The sequence below is a fragment of the Geotrypetes seraphini genome, chromosome 4 (genome assembly GCF_902459505.1).
Source record: "Geotrypetes seraphini chromosome 4, aGeoSer1.1, whole genome shotgun sequence".
Taxonomy (NCBI): Eukaryota; Metazoa; Chordata; class Amphibia; order Gymnophiona; family Dermophiidae; genus Geotrypetes; species Geotrypetes seraphini.
In genome coordinates, this window is record NC_047087.1 from 127,911,515 (window position 1) to 127,935,994 (window position 24,480).

The 24,480-nt window shown below is 45.1% G+C and overlaps 1 protein-coding gene across 5 annotated transcripts in view; it reads right to left on the bottom strand.

The window, feature by feature from the left end:
* Positions 1–24,480, bottom strand: part of BRWD1 (bromodomain and WD repeat domain containing 1) — a 614,838-nt gene that overhangs the window by 568,978 nt on the left and 21,380 nt on the right. For all 5 annotated transcript variants that reach the window (XM_033941455.1, XM_033941456.1, XM_033941457.1 and 2 more), the window contains one exon: positions 2,340–2,490. In XM_033941455.1, the coding sequence (XP_033797346.1) occupies positions 2,340–2,490 (151 nt within the window). The remainder of the gene's footprint in view (positions 1–2,339; positions 2,491–24,480) is intronic.

A 24,480-nucleotide genomic window follows, 5' to 3' on the forward strand; every position in this document is an offset into this window, starting at 1 on the left:
ACAGCTAGCTCCTCCCCAGCACTATCTAAAATCCTATCTGATGCATGAGGTCCGCCAACTTGGCACCAGGCAGGCAAGTGACCAGGCGATCCTCACGCCCACCAGCCACCCAGCTATCTACATACCTAATGATTGAATCACCAACTTTAACAGCTGTCCTAACCCTTACCTCCTGAGCAGAAGCCCCTGGAGACACAACCTCAGTGTGAGAGGATATTGCATCCCCTGGTGGGCAGGTCCTGGCTAAAGGATTATTTCCTACTTCACCAGGGTGATGCTCTCCTTCTAGGAGACCTCTCCCCTCCAAGGCAGCACAGGGGCTATCAGACTGGAGGTGGGACTTCTCTACAACATCCCTGTAGGTCTCCTCTATGTACTTCTTTGTCTCCCTCTGCTCTTCCAAGTCTGCAACTCTAGCCTCAAGGGCACATACTCATTCTCAGAACTGGGAGCTCTTTGCAGCGAGCACACACAACTTCTCGCCAACTAGGAGAAAATCATAGCAACTCGGTGCAAAAGACTAGATAGCACCCCTCTTGTTGCTGGACTACTGTCTGCATCTTATTATTGAGCTGATTAATTAATTAAACCTTATTAACCTTAGGAATATTAATATGTATAGAGAGCCTTAGGATTATATTATACGCTTTATTTAGTGTTGCATTTATCTGGTAAAGCTTTGCCCTGTGGATTAGGGAGGAGTGTTTTGTTAAAATTGTTGCGGGATGCCTGGAGCTTTTTGATACCTAAATTGGGGGTGATCCCCGAGTTTCCAACCTCTGTAAGGTAATCCTTCCTTTGAACCTGGGATGGACAATTCTGGGGGGGGGGGTTGTATGGGCACAGAAGGGAGTCACTTTGTTGGAACATCTGATGGATGATGCAGGTAAATTGCAGCCATTAGCTGTTTCAGAATCTAGGTTGGGTACCTGAGAAGCTGAAGCAATGAATGGGACAGAGCCTTTGAACTTTTTTCTGGTGGTGGCACTTAGTAATACTTCAATTTCATATTTACATGGAGCACTGTGTCCTCTTGAGAGAAGTGAAAATGTCCAGTCCATACAGTTGGCCTGAACGAGAGAGCTCAGGCTGTTTTTGGATCACTGGGATATATTGGGCACAGTCAGGGGCATACCGAAACCGATTGTGGGGGCAATATTATGGAAGTGCCACATTCGTGTGTTCTACAGAGCTTACTTCACCCAAATGCAGCTGCACAGAATAGGTGGCATCAAGTCTCCTTTATGTTTTATATGCCAAAGGGAGCCTAACACATTTTCTCATTCCCATTGGGACTTTTGGCTTGTCCGGCACTTTTGGTTTACAATAAAACGCTATTTACAGAACCTTTTGGGGAGCCCGGTAGAGGACACAGTGGTGCAAATGGTGTTGGATTTGCCCAGAGGGGCCCAAATTTTTTGCCATAAGGTGTGTCTCCTAGCATATAAATGTATTTTGTAATCTTGGACTTTTTCCGACCCGCTATCTTTCTAGAAGTGTAGAAATCAACTTCATACCTTGGTAACTTGGGAAGCACGGATGGTGGAGGGACATACAGGACAACGGAATAAATTTTTGCTTATTTGGAATGTATATTTGCAATCTCTACCCCCAAGGGGACATAGTTTACTTCTGAATATACTGTAATAGTCTGATGACAGAGCTGTAACATCTATTTCTGTTATTGTAATTTCCATTTATTTGGGAGGGTGGTTGAGAAGTGTCTATTGTGGCTTGCGGGCCAAAAGAGCCCAGGACTTCAAGCAAGTAAGCAGCAGTCCTGGTGGGGTAATTGTATTGGTGGAGTTATGCTGTCTTATGGTGCATTTCGAAAAGTAATTAAGTCAGCGTTGTTTGATAAATTCATTTCCTAAATGTGGATATTACTGTTAACAAAATTTTACATTGAACATATTTAAGAAACTTGTTGTATTTTAATTATTTGTATTGTATTTCGCTGATTGTCCAGCCTTCTTCTGTGTAAACCGCCTAGAAATTGTTTGATTATGGCGGTATAGAAGAACAAAGTTATGTTTTGTTATGTAGGTACTCTAGACTTATTCCTTGGTAGTTATATCTGTTTGCCTCCTGACTTCTCCCAGATTGTTTAATAAAAGGGAGGACGGGGGGAGTTAGTTGGGAGGGGTGTACTGTTCGGTTATAAAAATCTGATGACTTGCAACTCTTACTCCTTTATTCTGTCTTTTGATTGTATTTGGTTTTCCTGCTCCTGCTGTCCCTTTGTCATCAAATAAAATTGTTTACAAACTAAAAGCAGCAAACACAATGAAAATATGTTACTTGGAAACCAAAATATGTTGAGACTTTTTAGTAAATACCTTTTATTGTCCTAAGCAATGACTGCCTCCCAGCACCAAGCAAAGAGCTCACTCTCGGAACACTGGGTGGAATCTCTTTATCCAATAAAGGTCCAACGCGTTGGCAAATTTGCAACAAATAATCTGGAGCCACATGTTTGTTTGACAAAACCTGGTGGAGAAAGAAATGGCATTTGAAAACATATAAAAGACCACAATTTAACACAACTTTCTCCTCATTAAGGATCAGGAGACATTAAATATGGCCCACCACAAGACTCTAGAAATTCACTACACCTCACTAAGGAGTTTACACAACTGCAGTAAGATATTCACTGCAGCTTAAAATGGTATACCGTAGTGTGGTTAATATTTTTATATGCATGTGCTAACCACATTCTAAATTTTTATTATTTTTTTTTGTAGAGGTGCGTGCGTGCCTGGGGCAGAAAGTGGCCATACCTATAAGAATTTGCGCATTAGTATTGTTACAGACTGATTAACACAGGTTTAGCTCGAGTCACTACCACCTACAAATAGGTGACATGCTAATGGGAAAATTAGCATGTGACCATTAAAGGGAAAATAGAAAATTCAGTCATTTTACCTGTGTAAGATATACTAAGGCCACTTTTTTTTTTTTAAATAGACTATTTTCAAAAAATTTGTGGTAACAATTACACAACTACAAAGTGAATAAAATACACAATATATAAAATTTCAACCAACAAACCATCAGTAAAACCCAACACAAACCTTCAACCCAACCCCCTCCTCCCCCCCTAGGTCTTACAGACATCATAAATTCACAGGACAATCAAAACAAAGCTTCAATTGGGGTGTGCTCTCCAATTTATTTAAGCTTCCCATATTTTGCCATAAGTAGGCATAGTGTTATGGCTTAAATCAGTCAATTTGGATATGACCTGTATACAGTATAATCCAATTTGGCACATAAGACAGACAAAGCCCTACGTCCCGGTTGCTTCCACCTCGCTGCCAGGATCATATGTGCTGCCGTAAAGATATAGGCCATCAAACGTTGCTCATATAGCAAATACCCCGGCAAAGGAACATTCAGCAAACAGAAAGCTGGAAGGAGGGGGCAATGCTTCTGTAAAATTCTCACCACCAACTGTCCCACCTGGTGCCAATACAATTTGATAACAGAACAGTTCCACCACATATGGAGAAAACCTCCCCTGGCAGCACATCATCTCCAGCATTGATCTGAAGCCAAGCGAACAAACCTATGAATCTTAAGGGGGGTCAGATACCCATTCTCTATAATAGTAGAGGACACAGAAAATTGAAAAAGCCTTTTATAAGAAACCATCATTCCCTGTACCCTCCCAAGCCTCCTTATACGGGTCTACTAGGGCTTTCCTCAAAAGAAGAGCTTTATAAATCCTAGAAATACCCCCTCTTCCTGCCCCCAAATGAAGAGCTTGCTCCAAGACTGTCTCCTCCAAACACAACTACCAGAAAGCATGCTTATACAGAAAGGTACGAAGTTGCGCATATACCAAAGTATCCCAGGTCGCTAAACCATACTCCTCCTCAAGAAGTCAAAGGGATGAATCCCCTGGCCTTTCCAAACTTGGCCCAGGGTCATAAGCCCTGCTCGGACCCAACTGCCCCTAACCGGCTCCTCCCGGTCCGCTACAAAGCCCCGAGTGACAAAAATAGGTGTATGGAGGAAAAATATCTGTTCTGGAAACATACTCCTCCACACATTATACCATGTGCATATGTGATTGCCAAAAAGGGATTAGCATGAGAAATCCTGTCTTGTAGTACCACCATTGGCGCCCATGGCAATTTCCAGAGGATAAAATCCAGAATAAAAGACTGAACCATGGGTAGTCAAAGTCGGTCCTCAAAGGAAACCCATACAGCAATTTCCTGCCGCAGAGTAGTTCTATAGTTATTGGGTACCCTCATGCCCCCCTGAAGTCTAGCTTGATATAAAATCTAACGCCGCAACTGAGGAGGCCACCATCTCCAAATATATGCGAAGACCCTTCTGTGAAGCCTACGAAAAAATGCAGGAGAAAGCTCTATAGAGAGAACCATGAAAAGATATAGTAATTTAGAGAGAAGAATCATTTTGATCACATTGATCCAACCCAACCAGCTAGTAGTGAGACCCTCCCACAGTTTCAAACTGCAAAGATCTCACGCAACAACCCAGGATAAAGAGCCTTAAATAGTTCTCCAGGGTACGATGTCAAATTAATCCCCAAATATCGAAATGCTAAAGGAGCCCACTTAAATGGGAACTGTAAACATAAGGCTGCCACCTGGTCCTGCGGCAAATTTATATTCAAGATTTCAGACTTATTCATATTGATCTTGAAACCTGAAAGACCACCACATTCCCTCAGAACCCTCGACACCGCTGCCAAAGACTTCTCTGGATCCCTCAAGGTCAAAAGAATATCATCAGCGAATAAAAAGATCTTATGTTGCTGATCCCTCACTGGGATCCCAACAATATCAGAGCATTGTTAATCTGACTCGCCAAAGGTTCAATTGCTATAGCAAACAGAAGTGAAGAAAGAGCACACCCCTGAAGTGCACCCCTATACAGTTCAAAGGGCATAGTAAAATGCCCATTAATACTCAAGGTTGCCAAGGGGAAGAGATAAAGTACCGAAATCCATCCAAAAAACCTGCCCTGCAGCCCCATCCTGCACAAGGTACAGAATAGGAAAATCCAGCTCACCCTATCAAACGCTTTTTCAGCATCTAAGAATAATATAAGAGAGGGTGAGCCGGACCACCTAGCCAACCAGAAGAAATGCAACGCAGATTTAATATTATCAAATGTTTGTTTATGACAGACAAACCCTGCCTGATCTTTATGAATCAATTTAGTTAGTCTGCAGTCTGGTAGCCAAAATTTTTGTAAAGATCTTATAGTCGCTATCGAGCAATGAGATCGGTCGATACGACTGGCACTCTATGGGTGGATTGCCCGGCTTTGGAAGCAAAACAACCGCTGCCAACCTCCATGAATAAGGTAGCGGCTGGCCATCATCGAGAGAGTTAAAAACCCTTGTAAGAATGGAGGCTAGAATATGTGAGAATGACTTTATAAAGCCATTCGTGAAACCGTCTAAACCCGGCGACTTACCATTAAGCAAGGACTTAATATCCTGCAACGTCTCTTCTATAGGCCTTGAAAGCAAAGAAGCTTCCGCCTCAAACTGGGCAATGGGAGGGAATCCAAGTATGCATCCAGCTCAGCCTCAGTGGCTATATCTTGGGTGCCATATAATCCAAAAAGAACTTGCTAATCTCTGGAACAGAAGTATGAGGCTGTCCAGCACTATCATTAATCTGTGAAATGATTACACGCTCGCTGCTTTTCAATTTAGTAACCAAAAGGCGACAAGCTTTATTATTAAATTTGAAATGGGTCTGACAAACCTGTTGTAAAGTCTCGCTCACATCAGATCCTACAATGCCCTAGTTAATTCCTGCACTTGTATCCTATCAGAAGCCCGCAGCTCTCCTTGGCTTCCACCTGTTCCGCACATCCTGCCTCAATTCTCCTTCCTGCATTTTACGGGACTTATAAAGATGAGCCTGTAAAGCTATAATCAGACTACGCATAACAACCTTACAGCCCTCCCACAAAATCCTAGGAGATATATCACTTTTATCATTAAACTCCATATACTCTAGTAAGGCCCGATTTAGCTGTTCCAATAAGGAATCCAAAAACCTCCAAGTAGGCCAGGGATAGAACTCTCCCACTCCCACAAGAGAGAGAGTAACCAGGTCATGGTCAAATATAATGCTGGTCTGAATAGCACAATCTATTATCCGCTCCAACACCTGACCATCCCCTAGCCACATATCAATTCTAGAACTAGATTTATGTACCGAGGAATGATAAGTATAAGTTTGAGTCTCAGGATGGTACCCTCTTCAGATATCACTCATTCTCCAGCCACTCCACTCCTACATACGTGACCAAGGCCGCGGTGTTATCCATAGAAGGGTCAAGCGTTATATTAAAGTCAGCCCTATCACTATCAAACCCTCTGAATACTGCAATAATAACTTGTCTAGCTGCTAAAAAAACTCGCCCTGCTTCTCATTTGGGGCATAGACATTAACTATAGTGAGATTGGAGGAGCCCAGGGCCAACTGAAGCAACAAATAACGCCCTTGGGGATCCCGCCGGAACCGATTAACCTCAAATTGTAGGGACCTAATCAATCATATACTCCCCTAGTCTTTTTTCCCCCTTGAACATTATAAACAAAATAAGCATGAGGATATCTAGGGTGATGCACCAAGTGTTCATGCTTCGTAAGCAAATGAGTTTCCTTTGTCAGCAAAATCGTGGCCTAGCTTCCTTAAACATCAATTGTCTGCAGTAAGGGCTATTCAGTCCCCTCACATTGCATGACACAAAACTACAATTAGTCATCATACATTGAAGCCAAAAAAGGAGCACAGACCCCCCCCCCTCTCCCATCAAATATCCCCAAACTAACAAGCCCCAAAAATGTAACAACCACATCCCCTGTAAGACCTTACCCTACCCTCCATCCCTCCCCCAAAGAACCCCCAACAGCCTCCCCCCTACCCACCCTGCAACCTAAGGACCCACCAACTAGTAGAATCCATCAGTGGAAAATAAAAAGGGAAAAGACAGGCGGAAGGACCCACTCAACATGCCCCATAACCCCTATGCCTCCCTAATAGAAACACAGAAACATAGAATTTGACGGTAGAAAAGGGCCACTAGCCCAATAAGTCTGCCCACTCTAAGGACCCTCCCCCCTAAGCACTTCCACGAAGTGAACCCACATGCTTATCCCATTTTTTCTTAAAATCGAGCACGTTACTTGCCTCAATTACCTGAAGTGGAAGATCATTCCAATGATCAACCACCCTTTCAGTGAAGAAATACTTCCTAGTGTTGCTATGAAATCTCCCACCCCTGAGTTTCAACGGATGCCCTCTTGTTGCTGTAGGTCCTATAAGGAAAAAGATATCTTCTTCTACCTCAATACGGCCAGTTACATATTTGAACGTCTCTATCATATCTCCCCTCTCTCTGCGTTCCTCGAGAGAGTATAGCTGCAACTTATCTAGACGTTCCTCATATGGGAGATCCTTGAGTCCTGAGACCATCCTGGTGGCCATTCGCTGAACCGACTCCACTCTCAGCACATCCTTTGGATAATGTGGCCTCCAAAATTGAACACAATACTCCAAATGAGGACTCACCATGTACAACAGCATTACAACTTCGGGCTTCTGGCTGACAAAACTTCTTTGGATGCATCCCAGCATTTGCCTAGCCTTGGATGAAGCTTTCTCTACTTGACTGGCAGTCTTCATATCTTCACTAATGATTACTCCTAGGTCCCGTTCTGCAGCAGTTCTTGTTAAGGTCTCACCATTCAGAGTGTAAGTAATGCATGGATTTCTGCTGCCAAGGTGCATAACTTTACATTTTTTGGCATTAAAACTCAGTTGCCAAGTTGCGGACCATTGTTCCAGTAAGAGTAGGTCCTGTGTCATACTGTCGGGCATTGTGCTTTTGCCCACTATGTTGCACAGTTTAGCATCGTCAGCAAATAATGCAATTTTGCCTCGAAGTCTGTGAGGCTGGTCCTGTACAAAGATATTAAATAGGATGGGACCCAAGACCGAGCCCTGCGGCACTCCACTGATCACTTCCGATATTTCAGAGGGAGTACCATTTACCACCACCCTCTGAAGTCTGCCGCTGAGCCTGTCTTTAACCCATGCTGTCAATGTTTCTCCTAATCCCAACGAACTCATCTTTTCAATAACCTACGGCAGGGGTAGGGAACTCCGGTCCTCGAGAGCCATATTCCAGTCGGGTTTTCAGGATTTCCCCAATGAATATGCATTGAAAGCAGTGCATGCAAATAGATCTCATGCATATTCATTGGGGAAATCCTGAAAACCCGACTGGAATACGGCTCTCGAGGACCGGAGTTCCCTACCCCTGACCTACGGTGTGGGACACTGTCAAAAGCCTTACTAAAGTCCAAGTACATGATATCCAAGGACTCTCCCATATCTAGCTTTTTTGTTACCCAGTCAAAGAAACTGATCAGACTGGATTGGCAGGACCTTCCCTTTGTAAATCCATGTTGGTGGGGATCCCTTAGTCTCTCATCGTTTAGGATCGTATCTAATTTGTGTTTAATCAACATATTCTTGACATATGGTACTAAAATAACAAGTGTTCAACTAAAATAAAAAAAGGCTGGCCCTCCCATCAGGAGACCAACACCCCAGTCCCCCCAAAAAAGTACAAGGCACAGTACATACCCCACAATATCAGATTAAGGAAAAACCCCTAGACCCCCCCCAAAAAAAAAAATATATATATATATCAGGAAAACCAAGAGTCACAGTGACCAACTCTTCATTTTACACCCTCAGTTGGTTTAGCCATCGGGGACTGCAGCTATAACTGTCTATTGCCCAAAACCAGTCATTGCCACCAGGGCAAGGGCAGCTTAGAATGCTCCCGAAGAGGCCAGACATCAGGATCTGGAACAGATTGAAGCTCAGGAAACTTATTTATCGCCTCCTCCTTTGTACAGATCTGGTGCAACTGCCTAACTTTATAATATGCCAAAGCAAAAGGATGCTGCCACTTGTATCGAATGCCTTGGTCTTTCAAGAGCAAAGTAAGAGGGTGCATCTTTTCTGCACTTCAGTGTCATTGCAGCAATATCCTGGAAAACTTCTATTTCATAAGAATCCCATGGGATCGAGCCATGCGCCCAGGCCCAGTGCAGAACCCGTTCCTTCAATTTCAAGTCACAAAAGCAAGCAACTATATCCCGGGCCACATTAGCCAGAGGGCGAACCAGGCCACGATGAGCTCTTTCCAGATGCACCTCAATCGGCTGCTCCGCATAGTCCTATTCTTGAAAGATGGATTGCACTAATTTGGTCACAACCTAATTTGGTCCCAGGAATATTCTTTGGCCTTAGAATATTCCTGGGACTCAGGGAAGTCTCTGAAACACAGGTTGCAACGGCGCCTTCTATTTTCAAAGTCCTCTATTTTGTTGGTAAGTTGGAACAGAGTTTGCAGATAATGCTGCAGCCCTCCGTCACAGCCTGCACTAGACTCCACGTGTTCCTCTAGGCGCGTCTCAGTCTCTGTTGCCCTCTGCCGCAACATTTCAATTTCTCTGTGCAAACCCTTGGCAAGTGAAGTAAGGTCCCCCAGACCACCTTGATGTCCATTTTGATTTCTGCCATCCAGGTGCGTAGTTCCACAAATGTCCCTGGGTCTCCTGTCACAGCTGCTCCAGCTGATCGACCCCCCCTGGCACCAGCCGGGACTTTAGCACGCACTGATGCCGCCTTCGCACCAGCTAGGCCTCTATAAGGCCCGGTGGCTGTAGCTCCGTGTAGCCAAACTCCGCCAGCGTGACTCCCTGCTGTTCAGCGCCATCGTGCTCTGGAACATCCCGCAGCAGCCACCAAGGAAGTGAAAATATAAAAATTAAGCTGTGGGGCATGCGGAGCTACCAGCTGAAGCATCCATCTTGAGGGCTGACGTCAAGAAGAAGGTAATATAATTATCACTCCTATAGTTAAAAGCATCAAAGAATCTATTTAACTAACCATCCAATTATAGACCTATTGCATTGATCCCCTTTTTTGTAAAAATTATGGAGGGTTTGGTCCAAATTCAGCTGACAAAATATCTTGAGCAACACTCTCTACTCCATAGTAACATAGTAACATAGTAGATGACGGCAGATAAAGACCCGAATGGTCCATCCAGTCTGCCCAACCTGATTCAATTTAAATTTTTTTTTTTTTTTTAATTTATTTTTTTTCTTCTTAACTATTTCTGGGCGAGAATCCAAAGCTTTACCCGGTACTATGCTTGGGTTCCAACTGCCGAAATCTCTGTTAAGACTTACTCCAGCCCATCTACACCCTCCCAGCCATTGAAGCCCTCCCCTGCCCATCCTCCACCAAACGGCCATACACAGACACAGACCATACAAGTCTGCCAAGTAACTGGCCTAGTTCAATATTTAATATTATTTTCTGATTCTAAATCTTCTGTGTTCATCCCACGCTTCTTTGAACTCAGTCACAGTTTTACTCTCCACCACCTCTCTCGGGAGCGCATTCCAGGCATCCACCATCCTCTCCGTAAAGTAGAATTTCCTAACATTGCCCCTCAACCACCCCTCAACCTCAAATTATGTCCTCTGGTTTTACCATTTTCCTTTCTCTGGAAAAGATTTTGTTCTACATTAATACCCTTTAAGTATTTGAACGTCTGAATCATATCTCCCCTGTCTCTCCTTTCCTCTAGGGTATACATATTTAGGGCTTCCAGTCTCTCCTCATACGTCTTCTGGCGCAAGCCTCCTATCATTTTCGTCGCCCTCCTCTGGACCGCCTCAAGTCTTCTTACGTCTTTCGCCAGATACGGTCTCCAAAACTGAACACAATACTCCAAGTGGGGCCTCACCAATGACCTGTACAGGGGCATCAACACCTTCTTCCTTCTACTGACTACGCCTCTCTTTATACAGCCCAGATTCCTTCTGGCAGCAGCCACTGCCTTGTCACACTGTTTTTTCACCTTTAGATCTTCGGACACTATCACCCCAAGGTCCCTCTCCCCGTCCGTGCATATCAGCTTCCCTCCTCCCAGCATATACGGTTCCTTCCTATTATTAATCCCCAAATGCATTACTCTGCATTTCTTTGCATTGAATTTTAGTTGCCAGGCATTAGACCATTCCTCTAACTTTTACAGATCCTTTTTCATATTTTCCACTCCCTCTTCGGTGTCTACTCTGTTACAAATCTTGGTATCATCTGCAAAAAGGCACACTTTTCCTTCTAACCCTTCAGCAATGTCACTCACATACATATTGAACAGGATTGGCCCCAGCACCGAACCCTGAGGAACTCCACTAGTCACCTTTCCTTCCTTCGAGCGACTTCCATTAACCACCACCCTCTGGCGTCTGTCCGACAGCCAGTTTCTGACCCAGTTCACCACTTTGGGTCCTAACTTCAGCCCTTCAAGTTTGTTCAACAGCTTCCTATGAGGAACTGTATCAAAGGCTTTGCTGAAATCCAAGTAAATTACATCTAGCATATGTCCTTGATCCAGCTCTCTGGTCACCCAATCAAAAAATTCAATCAGGTTCGTTTGGCACGATTTACCTTTTGTAAAGCCATGTTGCCTCGGATCCTGTAACCCATTAGATTCAAGGAAGTACACTATCCTTTCTTTCAGCAACACTTCCATTATTTTTCCAACAATTGAAGTGAGGCTCACCGGCCTGTAGTTTCCTGCTTCATCCCTGTGACCACTTTTATGAATAGAGACCACATCCGCTCTCCTCCAATCCCCAGGAATCACTCCCGTCTCCAGAGATTTGTTGAACAAGTCTTTAATAGGACTCGCCAGAACCTCTCTGAGCTACCTTAGTATCCTGGGATGGATCCCGTCTGGTTTCCATCGCTTTGTCCACCTTCAGTTTTTCTAGTTGCTCATAAACACCCTCCTCCATGAACGGCGCAGAATCTACTCCATTTTCTCGTGTAACTTTGCCAGACAATCTCGGTCCTTCTCCAGGATTTTCTTCTGTGAACACAGAACAGAAGTATTTGTTTAGCACATTTGCTTTTTCCTCATCACTCTCCACATATTGGTTCCTAGCAACTTTTCGCCTAGCAATTCCATTTTTTATCTTCCTCCTTTCACTAATATATCAGAAAAAAATTTGTATCTCCCTTTTTTACATTTTTAGCCATTTGTTCTTCCGCCTGTGCCTTCGCCAAACGTATCTCTCTCTTGGCTTCTTTCAGTTTCGCCCTGTAGTCCTTTCTGCTCTCCTCTTCTTGGGTTTTTTTATATTTCACGACAGCCAACTTTTTCGCCTTTATTTTCTCAGCCACTAGGTTGGAGAACCATATCGGCTTCCTTTTTCTCTTGTTTTTATTGATTTTCTTCACATAAATGTCCGTAGCCATTTTTATCGCTCCTTTCAGCTTAGACCACTGTCTTTCCACTTCTCTTATGTCCTCCCATCCTAACAGCTCTTTCTTCAGGTACTTTTCCATTGCATTAAAGTCCGTACGTTTGAAATCTAGGACTTTAAGTATCGTGCGGCCGCTCTCCACTTTAGCCGTTATATCAAACCAAACCGTTTGATGATCGCTACTTCCCAGGTGAGCACCCACTCGAACATTAGAGATACTCTCTCCATTTGTGAGGACCAGATCTAATATCGCTTTTTCCCTTGTGGGTTCCGTCACCATTTGTCTGAGCAGAGCCTCTTGAAAGGCATCCACAATCTCCCTACTTCTTTCTGATTCCGCAGATGGAACATTCCAGTCCGCATCCAGCAGGTTGAAATCTCCCAACAGCAGAACCTCCTCTTTCCTTCCAAACTTTTGGATATCCACAATCAGATCCTTATCAATTTGCTGCGAATGAGTCAGAGGTCTGTAGACTACACCCACGTAGATAGAAGTTCCATCTTCTCTTTTCAGAGCAATCCATATCGCTTCTTCCTCTCCCAGGTCCCTTGCATTTCGGTCGCTTGGATATTGATCTTTACATAGAGAGCTACTCCTCCACCTTTATGACCATCTCTGTCCTTCCTAAAAAGATTATATCCCGGTATGTTTGCATCCCATCCATGTGATTCACTGAACCATGTCTCTGTGATAGCGACAATATCTAGATCTGCCTCTAACATCAGGGCTTGCAGATCATGAACTTTGTTGCTTAGACTGTGAGCATTTGTGGTCATCGCTTTCCAGCTATTTTCCAGCGATAATCTCTTTTTTCGTATGGATTTTTGTGTCGTTTCACTTTCCGTTGCAATACTAAGAAATGAGTTGCTGATATTGCTTATGTTGCAGTCTTTACTACTATCACATTTTTTCTTTTGCCGGGGGTGGTCTCTATAATTGTCCTTCGTACATACACCACCCCCACCTTCTAGTTTAAATGCCTAGAAAAATATTGTCTAAATTTCTCTGCAAGGTTTCTTTTTCCTGCTGTAGTAATATGTAGCCCATCAGTGCAATATAGCTTCTTGTCCTTCCATGTATTTCCCCATCCCCCTATGTACCTGAAGCCTTTTTGATGACACCAGGCTTTGAGCCATCTATTAAAGTCCTCTGTGTTTTTCACTCTTTGCTCTCCCTTTCCATATGCAGGCAGTATTTCAGAAAAAGCTAAAGTCTTTACAAAAGGTTTCACGCCCTCACCAAGCTCCCGAAAAGCTTTCTGTGCTGCAAGTGTGTAGTTGTTGGCCAGGTCAGTTGTTCCCAGATGGATAACAACATCAGTGTTAAAATCCTTAGTTTCTTCCTTAATTATAGTCAGTATTTGCCTGGAACTCCTGGTAGCTGAGGATCCTGGAAGACATTTCACTATTTTGGTCTCCTCGCCTTGTGTTCCAAGATTAATGCCTCTGATGATGGAATCCCCCAACAGTAATAGTTTTCTGTTTTTGGCTTTTTTATTTGTGCTTAGGGTGCGCTTGTTCTCTTGAGTTACCTTCATTGGTTCCAGTCCCACCTCCCTTCTGTTTTCTTGAGTATCACAGTGCTCTAGTGGAGCGAAGGAATTCTGTAGAGGTAATATTAGTGAAGGTGGATGTTTCTGTGTTACATGTCACAGTCTTCCTGAGCCTACTGTGACCCATTTATTTCTGGGCTGTTTTATTCTTTGAGGTAGAGGTGGTAAGTTGGTATGATTTTGTGAAGTGATGGAAGCTGCTTTAATTGTATTCAATTCCTGTTTAAGTTTGCAGAGCTCCTCCTTAATACTAGCAAGTTGAAGACAGATGGGGCAAGCCTTAAGCCTCCAAATAGTATGTCTTGGAATTAAAGCACCACAGTGATTGCATAAAATAAAGGTCATCTTGATTGGTTGTGAAATGACTTGATTTGAGTAGTCCTGATTATATGGGTTTCTATACATGAATAGTGGTCCCTGGGGTTGGTGGGACTATAAGTCTTACCCTTATTCCTATGAAGGGAAAGAGGAAATAAGATTTAACAGAGGAAAGAGAAGGGTTTTGTTTTTTTTAAAGTAAGAAACAGGGATGAGAAGAGAAATTAAGCAGATATAATGCTGAAAACCAGTGAAAAGAGCAGAATATGAAATGCAGAGCAACTACTTTTATTGAAGTTCACAGGGCAGCCTTGTTCCAAAGATAATGCAGTTAACCTTAGAAGTAAAACAGAGCCCCTCCCTTCTCCACCTAATCAGCAGAAAACAATGGCTGAATACTAGTAAGACAGAAATATAGGCTCTATACCACCTAAAACACAGTATTTTAAACAAAAATGCAGGTTCTATCAGTGCTACCCTAAAACACAGGATTTATAACAGGATTTTCCCTACTTTAGTCACCCTGAGCCACAGGCACCAGGATTTAATTAGAGTTAACAAAGTCTTACCCTTTTTCCTATGAAGAGGAAGAGGAAATACGATTTAACAGAGGAAAGAGAAGGGTTTATTTTTTTTGTTTTTCCTTTGTTCTTATTTTTTTTAAGAATTGTAATTTTTTCCCCTTCTATCCTTTTTGTTCAGCCTGCAGGAAGTCCAGATCATGTACCACCAACGGGGCCAAAGGATCCACTTGAACCCCCGCACACCAAGCCTGAAAGCACCTCCAGGCTTACACTTAGGCCAACACAGTTGATTTCCTCTTGCTTTGAAGGAGTGTAGTGATGACCACAGAAGAGTAGCCCCTAGCCTTCAAAGCTGCACGTTCAAGCACCAGGCTGTAAGACCAAAGTGGTCCGGATTTTGAAGTGCTATCGGGCCCTGCGTGAGCAATCTTCGATAGCAAGGAAGACGCAGAACCCTCTCAGAGCTCAACTGCAACAGGTCTGCGTACCAAGATCTTCTGGGACAGTCCGTGGCCACTAGGATTACCAGACCCTCGTGAGAGGTCACGCAGCGCAGAACGCGCCATATCATAGGCCATGGGGAAAGACATACAGAAGTTCCCCTTCGGGCCAAGGTTGAACCAGAGCATCGAGCCATTCGCTGCCGACCTCCTGTCTGCAGCTGAAGAACCTGTCCGCCTTCTGGTTCCCCAAGAATGCCATCAGATTGAAGGTGGGACAACCCCACTGGCACACTATGGCGTTGAATGCTAGCCAGGACAGGGACCATTCTCCTGGGTCCAGAATCTGAAGACTTAGGAAGTTTGCTTGCATGTTGTCCACTCCGGCCATATGAGCCACGAACAAGGCCCCCAGATGCCTCTTCGCTCAGGCAAAGAGCATCCGAGCTTCCAGGCTCACTAGGGGACTCCTCGTGCCTCCCTGACGACTGACATAGGCAACAGCTATTGCATTGTCTGAGAACACATGGAGGCCTTTCGGTGGAGACACCCTCGAAATCTCAGCAGAGCCAGACGGATCGCTCACAGTTCCAGCCGATTGATCGACCATCTGCTCTCCAGCGGTCCACTGGCCCTGGACTGGCACAGACCTGCAAATTGCATCCATTGTCAGGGTCACCCAGTCCAAGATTCGCAGACGGAGGCCTCTATTCAGAGTAACTGGGTTCAACCACCATAGCATACTACTGCGCACCGCCGACATCCAAGGCAACTTTTTATCCCAGTGCATCCCACTGAGGATTCCACGGAGTCAGAAGGGACAACTGGAGAGGACAGAGGTGAGCTCTTAATCATGGAATTTCATTGATGGCCGCCACCATGAGATCCAAAACCTGCAGATACTGCCAGGCCGTCAGGGCTGAAACTTCTAAAATGTCCCAAATGGCACTCCAAAGCTTGAGCTTCCTGGGTTCCTGCAGGAACACCTGGTTCCTGCCCTTGTGGAACCGGACTCCCAGGTACTCGAAGTCCTGCGTCAGCTCGAGATGGCTCTTCTCGAAATTGATCACCTAACCAAGACTTTCCAGTAAATGTTCCACCTGGAGAACCGCCTTGCGGCCTTCCTACAGCGATGGAGCTCTAATTAGCCAGTTGTCAATGTACAGATGAACCAGCACTCCCAGGGAGCGCAGATGGGCAGCTATCACCACCATGACTTTGGTTAACGGATCTGGGTGCTAGAAGGCCAGTGCCACAAACTGGAAGCGTCTCTATAGAATGTGAAATCTCAGGAACCTCCTGTGGTCCAGAAAAAGCGGGATGTGGAGGCACACTTCCGTGAGATCGAAGGAAGCCAAAAATTCCCCTGGCCCCACTGCTGCTACAACAGAACGCACAATTTCCATCCAGAAACGCGGAACCCACAGGAAGGTGCTCACTGCCTTCAGATCCAGAATAGGCCTGCAATCTTCGGAGTCTTTCTTGGCACGATGAAGTATATCGAGTATCTCCCGGAGCATAAGTCTCCGCTTGAAACGGGCTCTATGGCCGCCAGATCCAGCAACCTGCGCACCATGGCACGCACCTTTTTGGTTCTGCCCGGGTTTCCCACAGAAATCCAGCAGAAGACTGAAAAACTGAAATTGAAGGCCCTCCCTGAGAACCTCAAGGACCACTGGTCCGAAGTTATCTTCTGCCATTCCGGAAGGAAGGCAGAAAGCCTCCCCCCAATCCGAGGGGGAACCACCAGAGACCTGGCGTCATAATTTTCTCTTGGGAGGGGCAGGAGGATGGGAGTTGGAAGACTTTTGGTGTGCTGCACCTCCACAGCGAGGTCTTGAGGGAGTTCTGAAACGCTGTGAACTGTGAAGTTTGCCGGTAGGGATGAAAATTTGGTCATCCCTTAACCCTGGCCGGGCGAGGCTTAAAGCTAGGGAGTACCTTAGACTTACTGCCCTATACACTGACCATAAGGTCATCCAGACCTTGGCCAAGAGTGAACCTTTAAAAGGTAACCTTCACTGCGTAGCCTTAGATGAAGAATCACCACTTAAAACTTTAATGAAAATCCAAGATGGCCGCCGCGGGAGTGGTGGAGGAGAAAGAAGTGGCAGAAAGACTTAACATGTTCTTTTCGTCTGCATTTACAAACGAAGACACATCCAACATACCGGAACCTGAGCAATTCTTCAATGGAAATCAAGCAGAAAAATTAACATCCATGGAAGTGAGCCTTGAAGATGTACGCAGGCAGATAGAAAAACTAAAAACTTACAAATCCCTGGGTCCGGACAGAATTTATCCAAGGGTTCTGAAGGAATTAAAGGAGGAGATAGCGGAACTACAGCAGCAAATTTGCAATCTATCCCTGAAAACAGGCATGATCCCAGAGGACTAGAAGATAGCCAACGTTACGTCCATCTTTTTTTTTTTTTCAGAAATATATTTTATTAAGTTTTCAAATAAGAATAGCAAACACTCAAAAGTACATGATGTATAACAAAGAGTCGTGAATACCAAAGTACAGCTCAAATTCACCATGATCCTATACCACCCCCCCATCCCACCAACCAATCGTAAAGGAATCGGTACCTGTGCAGACAGACTCAATGCTTCAGAAAGGGGTTCCATACAACGGTCCACGATGGAGTCCCTTGGCAAGGAGCAAATGTAGGAGGATAGTTGAAGGTAAGAAAGCCAATCAATGGGCCTCCAACCATGGTCCCTCTGCAGTTCATCAAACGATTTCAGAGAGTCATCGGAATGAACCAATTGAAAAACATAGTGGTTAGATTGGGAGGTCCAAACCGGAGAGGAAACTGGCTCCATGCCCGCTGTAAAGGCACCATTACCCCGCAGTGGTAAGTAGAAACATAGAAACATAGAAAAAAAGCGGCAGAAAAGGGCTATAGCCCACCAAGTCTGCCCATTCCAAGTATCCCCCCCCCCCTGAATTTACTCCCTTAAAGATCCCACGTGAGTATCCCATTTTTTCTTAAAATCCGTCACGCTGCTGGCCGTTATCACCTGGAGTGGGAGTCTGTTCCAATGATCCACCACTCTTTCGGTGAAGAAGTACTTCCTGGAGTCGCCATGAAACTTTCCCTCCCCTGATTTTCAGCGGGTGCCCTCTGGTGGTTGAGGGTCCTATGAGCCAGAAGATATCATCTTCTGACTCAATGCGTCCCGTGATGTACTTATACGTTTCAATCATATCTCCCCGTTCTCTTCTTTCCTCAAGTGAGTACAGCCGCAATTTCTTTAGTCTTTCTTCATACGTGAGATCCTTGAGTCCCATAACCATCCTGGTGGCCGTTCGCTGAACCGACTCGATCCTCAGTACGTCCTTTCGGTAGTGTGGTCTCCAAAACTGAACACAGTACTCCAAGTGGGGCCTCACCATGGCTCTGTACAACGGCATCATAACTTCAGGTCTCCTGCTGACGAAACTTCTGCGGATACACCCCATCATTTGTCTTGCCCTGGAGGAAGCCTTCTCCACTTGATTGGCAACCTTCATGTCCTCGCTAATGATCACCCCTAGATCGCGTTCCGCCGTGGTCCTGATCAAGGTCTCACCATTTAGTACATAAGTTCTACGCGGGTTTCTTTTGCCGAGGTGCATTACCTTGCATTTTTTAGCATTGAAGCCTAGCTGCCAAGTATTTGACCATTGTTCCAGTAGCAGTAGGTCGTGTGTCATATTATCAGGTAATAAGCATCTGCTTACACGACCTACTGCTACTGGAACAATGGTCAAATACTTGGCAGCTAGGCTTCAATGCTAAAACGAGTGACCCCTAGTGCTTGTGGCTCCCCACAGTTTGAAGAATCTATCCTTATTCACTTTCTCTATGCCCTTAAGGATTTTGAAGGTTTCTATCCTTAAGGGCATAGAGAAAGTGAATAAGGATAGATTCTTCAAACTTTGGGGAGCCACAAGCACTAGGGGTCACTCGGAGAAATTGAAAGGGGACAGGTTTAGAACAAATGCTAGGAAGTTCTTTTTTACCCAGAGGGTGGTGGACACATGGAACGCGCTTCCGGAGGATGTGATAGGCCGGAACTCTGTACAGGGGTTCAATGAGGGTTTGGATAGGTTCCTGGAGGATAAAGGGATAGAGGGGTACAGATAGAACTTGAGGTAGGTTATAGAAGTGGTCAGAAACCACTTCACAGGTCACGGACCTGATGGGCCGCCGCGGGAGCGGACCGCTGGGCAAGATGGACCTCGGTCTGACCCAGTGGAGGCAACTTCTTATGTTCTTATGATAAACAACTAGGCAAAAGTTTACAAAAGTTCCTATGAAATAGGAAGAGAGCACGATTGTCCCTCATGACGGGAAGATAATAATACAGGTATCATTTGAAATACATAAAGCCACTGGGGCACCAGTACCATATTATACAATGCTATCCTGCCCATTAAAGAAAGCGGAAAGACCCTCCAGTTCTCTAATTTTTGGACTGTGGTAAGAACTAGAGGGACTATATTGAGAGCATATAGTTGGGAAAGGTCAGGGGAAATAGCAATACCCAAATAAGTCAGATGTCCCGATGCCCATGTGAGATGAAAGGGCCCCCTCCACTGTGTCTGTACCTCTGGGGTCAGAGGCAAGACTGTGGACTTTAATTTATTTAACACCAAGCCCGAGTACATACTAAACTCATCCAGCAGGTCTAAAGCTCTAGTAAGAGAGAGTTCAGGAGATCCCAAAGTTAATAAAAGATCATCCGCATATGCTAAGACTCTCAGTTGGGAATCTCCCTCTGGTAGGCCCTGGATAATATCATCTCTCAGAATAGTATGTAGAAGTGTGTCCAAATACAGTAGGAAAAGAAGAGGGGAAAGCGGGCTACCCTGCCGCATCCCACGCGCTATCTGGAATACAGGTGTACAGGTACCATTGACCAAAATACAAGCTGTTGGATCCGTATAAAACAAGTGAAACATATCTAGGAACCTCCCATCAAAACCCATGTATGTGAGCACCCGAAAAAGATAGCCCCAATTAACCTGGTCAAAAGCCTTTGCTGCATCTAAACCCACCAGTATTCCCGGAAGCTCAGAATCCCTTGAACGCTGTAGAGCAGTGAGTAATCTACGAACATTTAGTACTGAATGACGATGTTGCACAAAACCCACTTGTTCCTGTGTTATCAACATGGGCAACAGGGTAGCCAGTCTATTGGCCAATATTTTGTCCAATATTTTGATATCCACATTGATTAGAGATATGGGACGATAGGATTCAATATCAGTCTCAGTTTTACCCGGTTTAGGTATTAAAGTGATAAATGCCTGATTAGCCCCCAACAGAAAGGACCCACCCTCAAGGGCCACTGTATAATATGCTTCTAGAGGGCCACAAATGGAGGGAAAAAGAAGTTTATAGAACTCCGGAGAAAATCCATCAGAGCCAGGCGATGTGCCTCCCTTAAGCTGTTTAACCGCACCCTGAAGTTCCTTACCCTGAATGGGACGATTCAAGTAATGACGATCAGGGGAAGCCAGTTGGGGAACCCCAGCATCCGTTAAATAGTCCTCTGCGTCCGGACCCCCCTGCCCATCCCTGGAGATATAAAATTCCATATAGTGTTTAAGAAAACCATCCGCTATGGCAGGAGTAGTTGTAAGCTCCTCACCCGAACGCAGCAAAATACGGGAAATATGGCGGTTAGGGAGGTGAGGTTTAGTCAAATTAGCCAATAGTCGCCCCGCTCTATTCCCAAACCTGTAGAATTTAAATTTACAATAGTGAAAAGAATGTTGCGTGCGTTCATGTAATAAAGTATTCAAGGCATTCTGCGCCGCCACCATAGCCTCCTGAGATTGAGGGGAAGGATGCGCAGGGTGAGCACGCTTCAGACGTTTATATTCACCCTTTAAGTGTAGCAGTCCCCGTGAAAGGCGGGTTCTATGGGCACTGACATAAGAAATAATATCCCCCCGAAGTACAGATTTGGCAGCCTCCCAAAAGAGCAATGGTGTGTTCCGATGTTGTGCATTGAAAGCCACATAATCATCCCATTTCTGCATAAGGTATTTCTGAAAATTCAAATTTTTTAAATAAGTAAGATGGAAACCTCCAAGTACCCCCGGGCTTTTTGTCCATGTCACCTAAGATATCTAACCAAATAGGACAACGATCCGACACAGAAAGAGATCCCACTTCGGATGCTTGTATCTTAGACAAATAAGCAGTTGATGTCAGTATGTAATCTATTCGGGAAAACGTGTGATGTGCACGGGACTGATGGGTGTAATCCCGTTCCGTGGTGTGAAGTACACACCACGGATCAATAAGGTCTAAGGTGTCACATAAGTATGGAATGCCTTTCGAGGGGCCAATTTGCTGAGAGGAACCTGGTCCCGTTCTGTCTAAAGTGGGGTCCAACACCTGGTTAAGGTCACCTAACAAGATAAGAAGGTTAGTAGGATCGCGGACGCCCACTCCCGCTATAAAAGTAAAAAAGGAGTGATCATATTGATTAGGGGCATAAATCATTAACAGGTTAATAACGGACCCTGACATAGTGACCTTACACAGTAAAATCCTTCCCAATGCATCCCGGTAAAGCTGTTCCACCTTGCCCGGGAATCCCCTTCATACCAACAGTACCACATCTGCCTTCTTATTAGGGGAGGAGGAACAAAATATCTGTCCCACCCATCCTCTAAGGAGTTTGGCGTGTTCTACATCAGAAAGTCTTGTCTCCTGCAAACATGCTAAGTCAGCTTTATGATGTTGAAGACGCTGAAGAATCTTACTTCTCTTCACAGGGGAGGTTATACTACCTACGTTCCAAGATAATATACGAAAAGTATGAGAGTTCATGGATAAGGAAATGAGCAAACAACCACCCAGTTCCACACACAGGAGCTCCCAGGCTCCCAGCCAGACCAAGGAGAACACAAAGCAAATCTGTCCATAAGTAAAGCTAAAGTGAGCCAGATACCTTTTGAGCTCAGAAACCGCACTGGAATGGAAAACAAAAAGAAATTCTGCATGTTCAGTACCCTAAAACCCAAGCCCAACTCCCCCCTACCCCTACACAAACCCCCCCCCCAATCTCCCCACCATGTCCTACCATACCATCCCCCTGCCCAAACAGATACTGGGCTAACCTAAAACCCTCCAGGTCCTAGGGTAGCAGATCACGTCTGTGAGGCTATCAGATCCCTGCCTTCCTCATAGAATAATACAGACTGCACATACAGCTTTCAAATAACAGTCAGCAATTTGTGAAACCCCCAAAACCAGCCATGCAAAAATCACAGTACATATTAATCAAGTATCTCCAGTAGTGGACTCAGCACGATTAATAAACTCCCCAGCTGAATCTGCAGAGTCAAACACGTGCCATTTCCCATTTTGATGAATTTTTAGGACTGCAGGATAAAGAAACATAAATCGCCGCTTCTGTTCCACCAACTTTGCGCAAAGAGGGTGGAAAACTTTGCGCCGGTCAGTCAGCGCAGCAGAATAATCCTGACCAATGCGCACTGGTAAGGTTTCATAGGTCAGGGGCTCTCGTTTAGCACGAAAGGCTCTCAGCAGCTCCACTTTGTGACGGTAGTTGTGTAGTTTCCCAATGACCACTCTGGGTGTTTGTTCAGGTCCCACTTGAGGGCCCACCCTGTGTACCCGTTCAAAACGAGCCGGGCCCAAGGAAGACGGCATAGGGAGCTCATTTGCCAACAAGGATTCCACCACTGAAAGAAGCACCGTGTCAGATATAGTTTCAGGTAGTCCAATGAAGCGTAGATTCCCACAGCGAGAACGGTTCTTCAAGTCTTCCAGCTTATCTTGGCAAGAGTGTAGCTGGGTGGTGAGGGATTCCATCGCTGTGGCCCCATCTTCCACCGCCGAGACCCGCGTTTCCAGTTCAGTTACTCGTGTTGAATTGTCCTCCAATAGGGATTCTAACTTCGTCAGCTGAGTGGAGATAAGTTCCATCCGCGGCCCCAGTGCCTGTAGAATTACCTTTTGTAGCTCCTCTAGCATTTCAGGGGTAAACGCCGCCGCCGGCACCTCTGCACGAGGCGCGGCCGCCATTTTGTCTTCCCCAGGCCGCGCTTTTTCTCGGTCTTTTTTCGCCGATTTCGATGCCATGGGAACCGCTGGAGAGGTCAAATATCTGTCCATATATTTTAAAAGGCTTTATCTGGCGAAGGGGTTAAATCCGCTCGTGTGTGCGCGCTATTAATAAGCCGGATGAGGTGCAGGGCTCCGGAGCCGATCGATCTCTCAGCCGACCAGCTCACAGCATCACGTGATCTCCCTACATCCATCTTTAAAAAGGGATCAAGAGGTGACCCGAGAAACTACAGACCGGTGAGTCTGACCTCGGTTCCGGGGAAAATGGCGGAAGCACTGATAAAAGAAAACATCGATGAACATTTTGAAAGAAACAAACTTCTGATAACCAGCCAACATGGTTTCTGCAAGGGGAGATCGTGCCTAACGAACTTATTGCACTTCTTCGAAGGAATTAGCAAATGGATGGACAAAGGAGACCCCATAGACATCATATATCTAGATTTCCAAAAAGCCTTTGACAAGGTGCCCCATGAACACCTACTCCGGAAACTGAAAAACCAGGGGGTGGAAGGAGACGTACATAGATGGATCAGAAACTGGTTGGCGGGTAGGAAACAGAGGGTAGGAGTGAAGGGCCACTACTCGGACTGGAGGAGGGTCACGAGTGGGGTCCCGCAGGGCTCGGTGCTCGGGCCGCTGCTATTTAATATATTCATAAATGATCTAGAAACAGGGACGAAGTGCAAAATAATAAAATTTGCAGACACCAAACTACTTAGTGGACCTCGGACTAAGGAGGACTGCGAAGAATTGCAAATGGACTTGAACAAACTAGGGGAATGGGCGACGAGATGGCAGATGAAGTTCAACGTTGAGAAATGTAAAATATTACATGTGGGAAACAGAAGCACGAGGTACAACTATACGATGGGAGGGATGTTATTAAATGAGAGTACCCAAGAAAGGGACTTGGGGGTAATGGTGGACATGACAATGAAGCCGACGGCACAGTATGCAGCGGCTGCTAAGAAGGCAAACAGAATGCTAGACATAATCAAGAAGGGTATTACAACCAAAACGAAAGAATTTATGCTGCCATTGTATCGGGCGATGGTGCATCCGCATCTGAAGTACTGCGTCCAATATTGGTCGCCTTACCTTAAGAAAGACATGGCGTTATTCAAGAGGGTTCAGAAAAGAGTGATGCGATTGATAAAAGGTATGGAAAACCTTTCA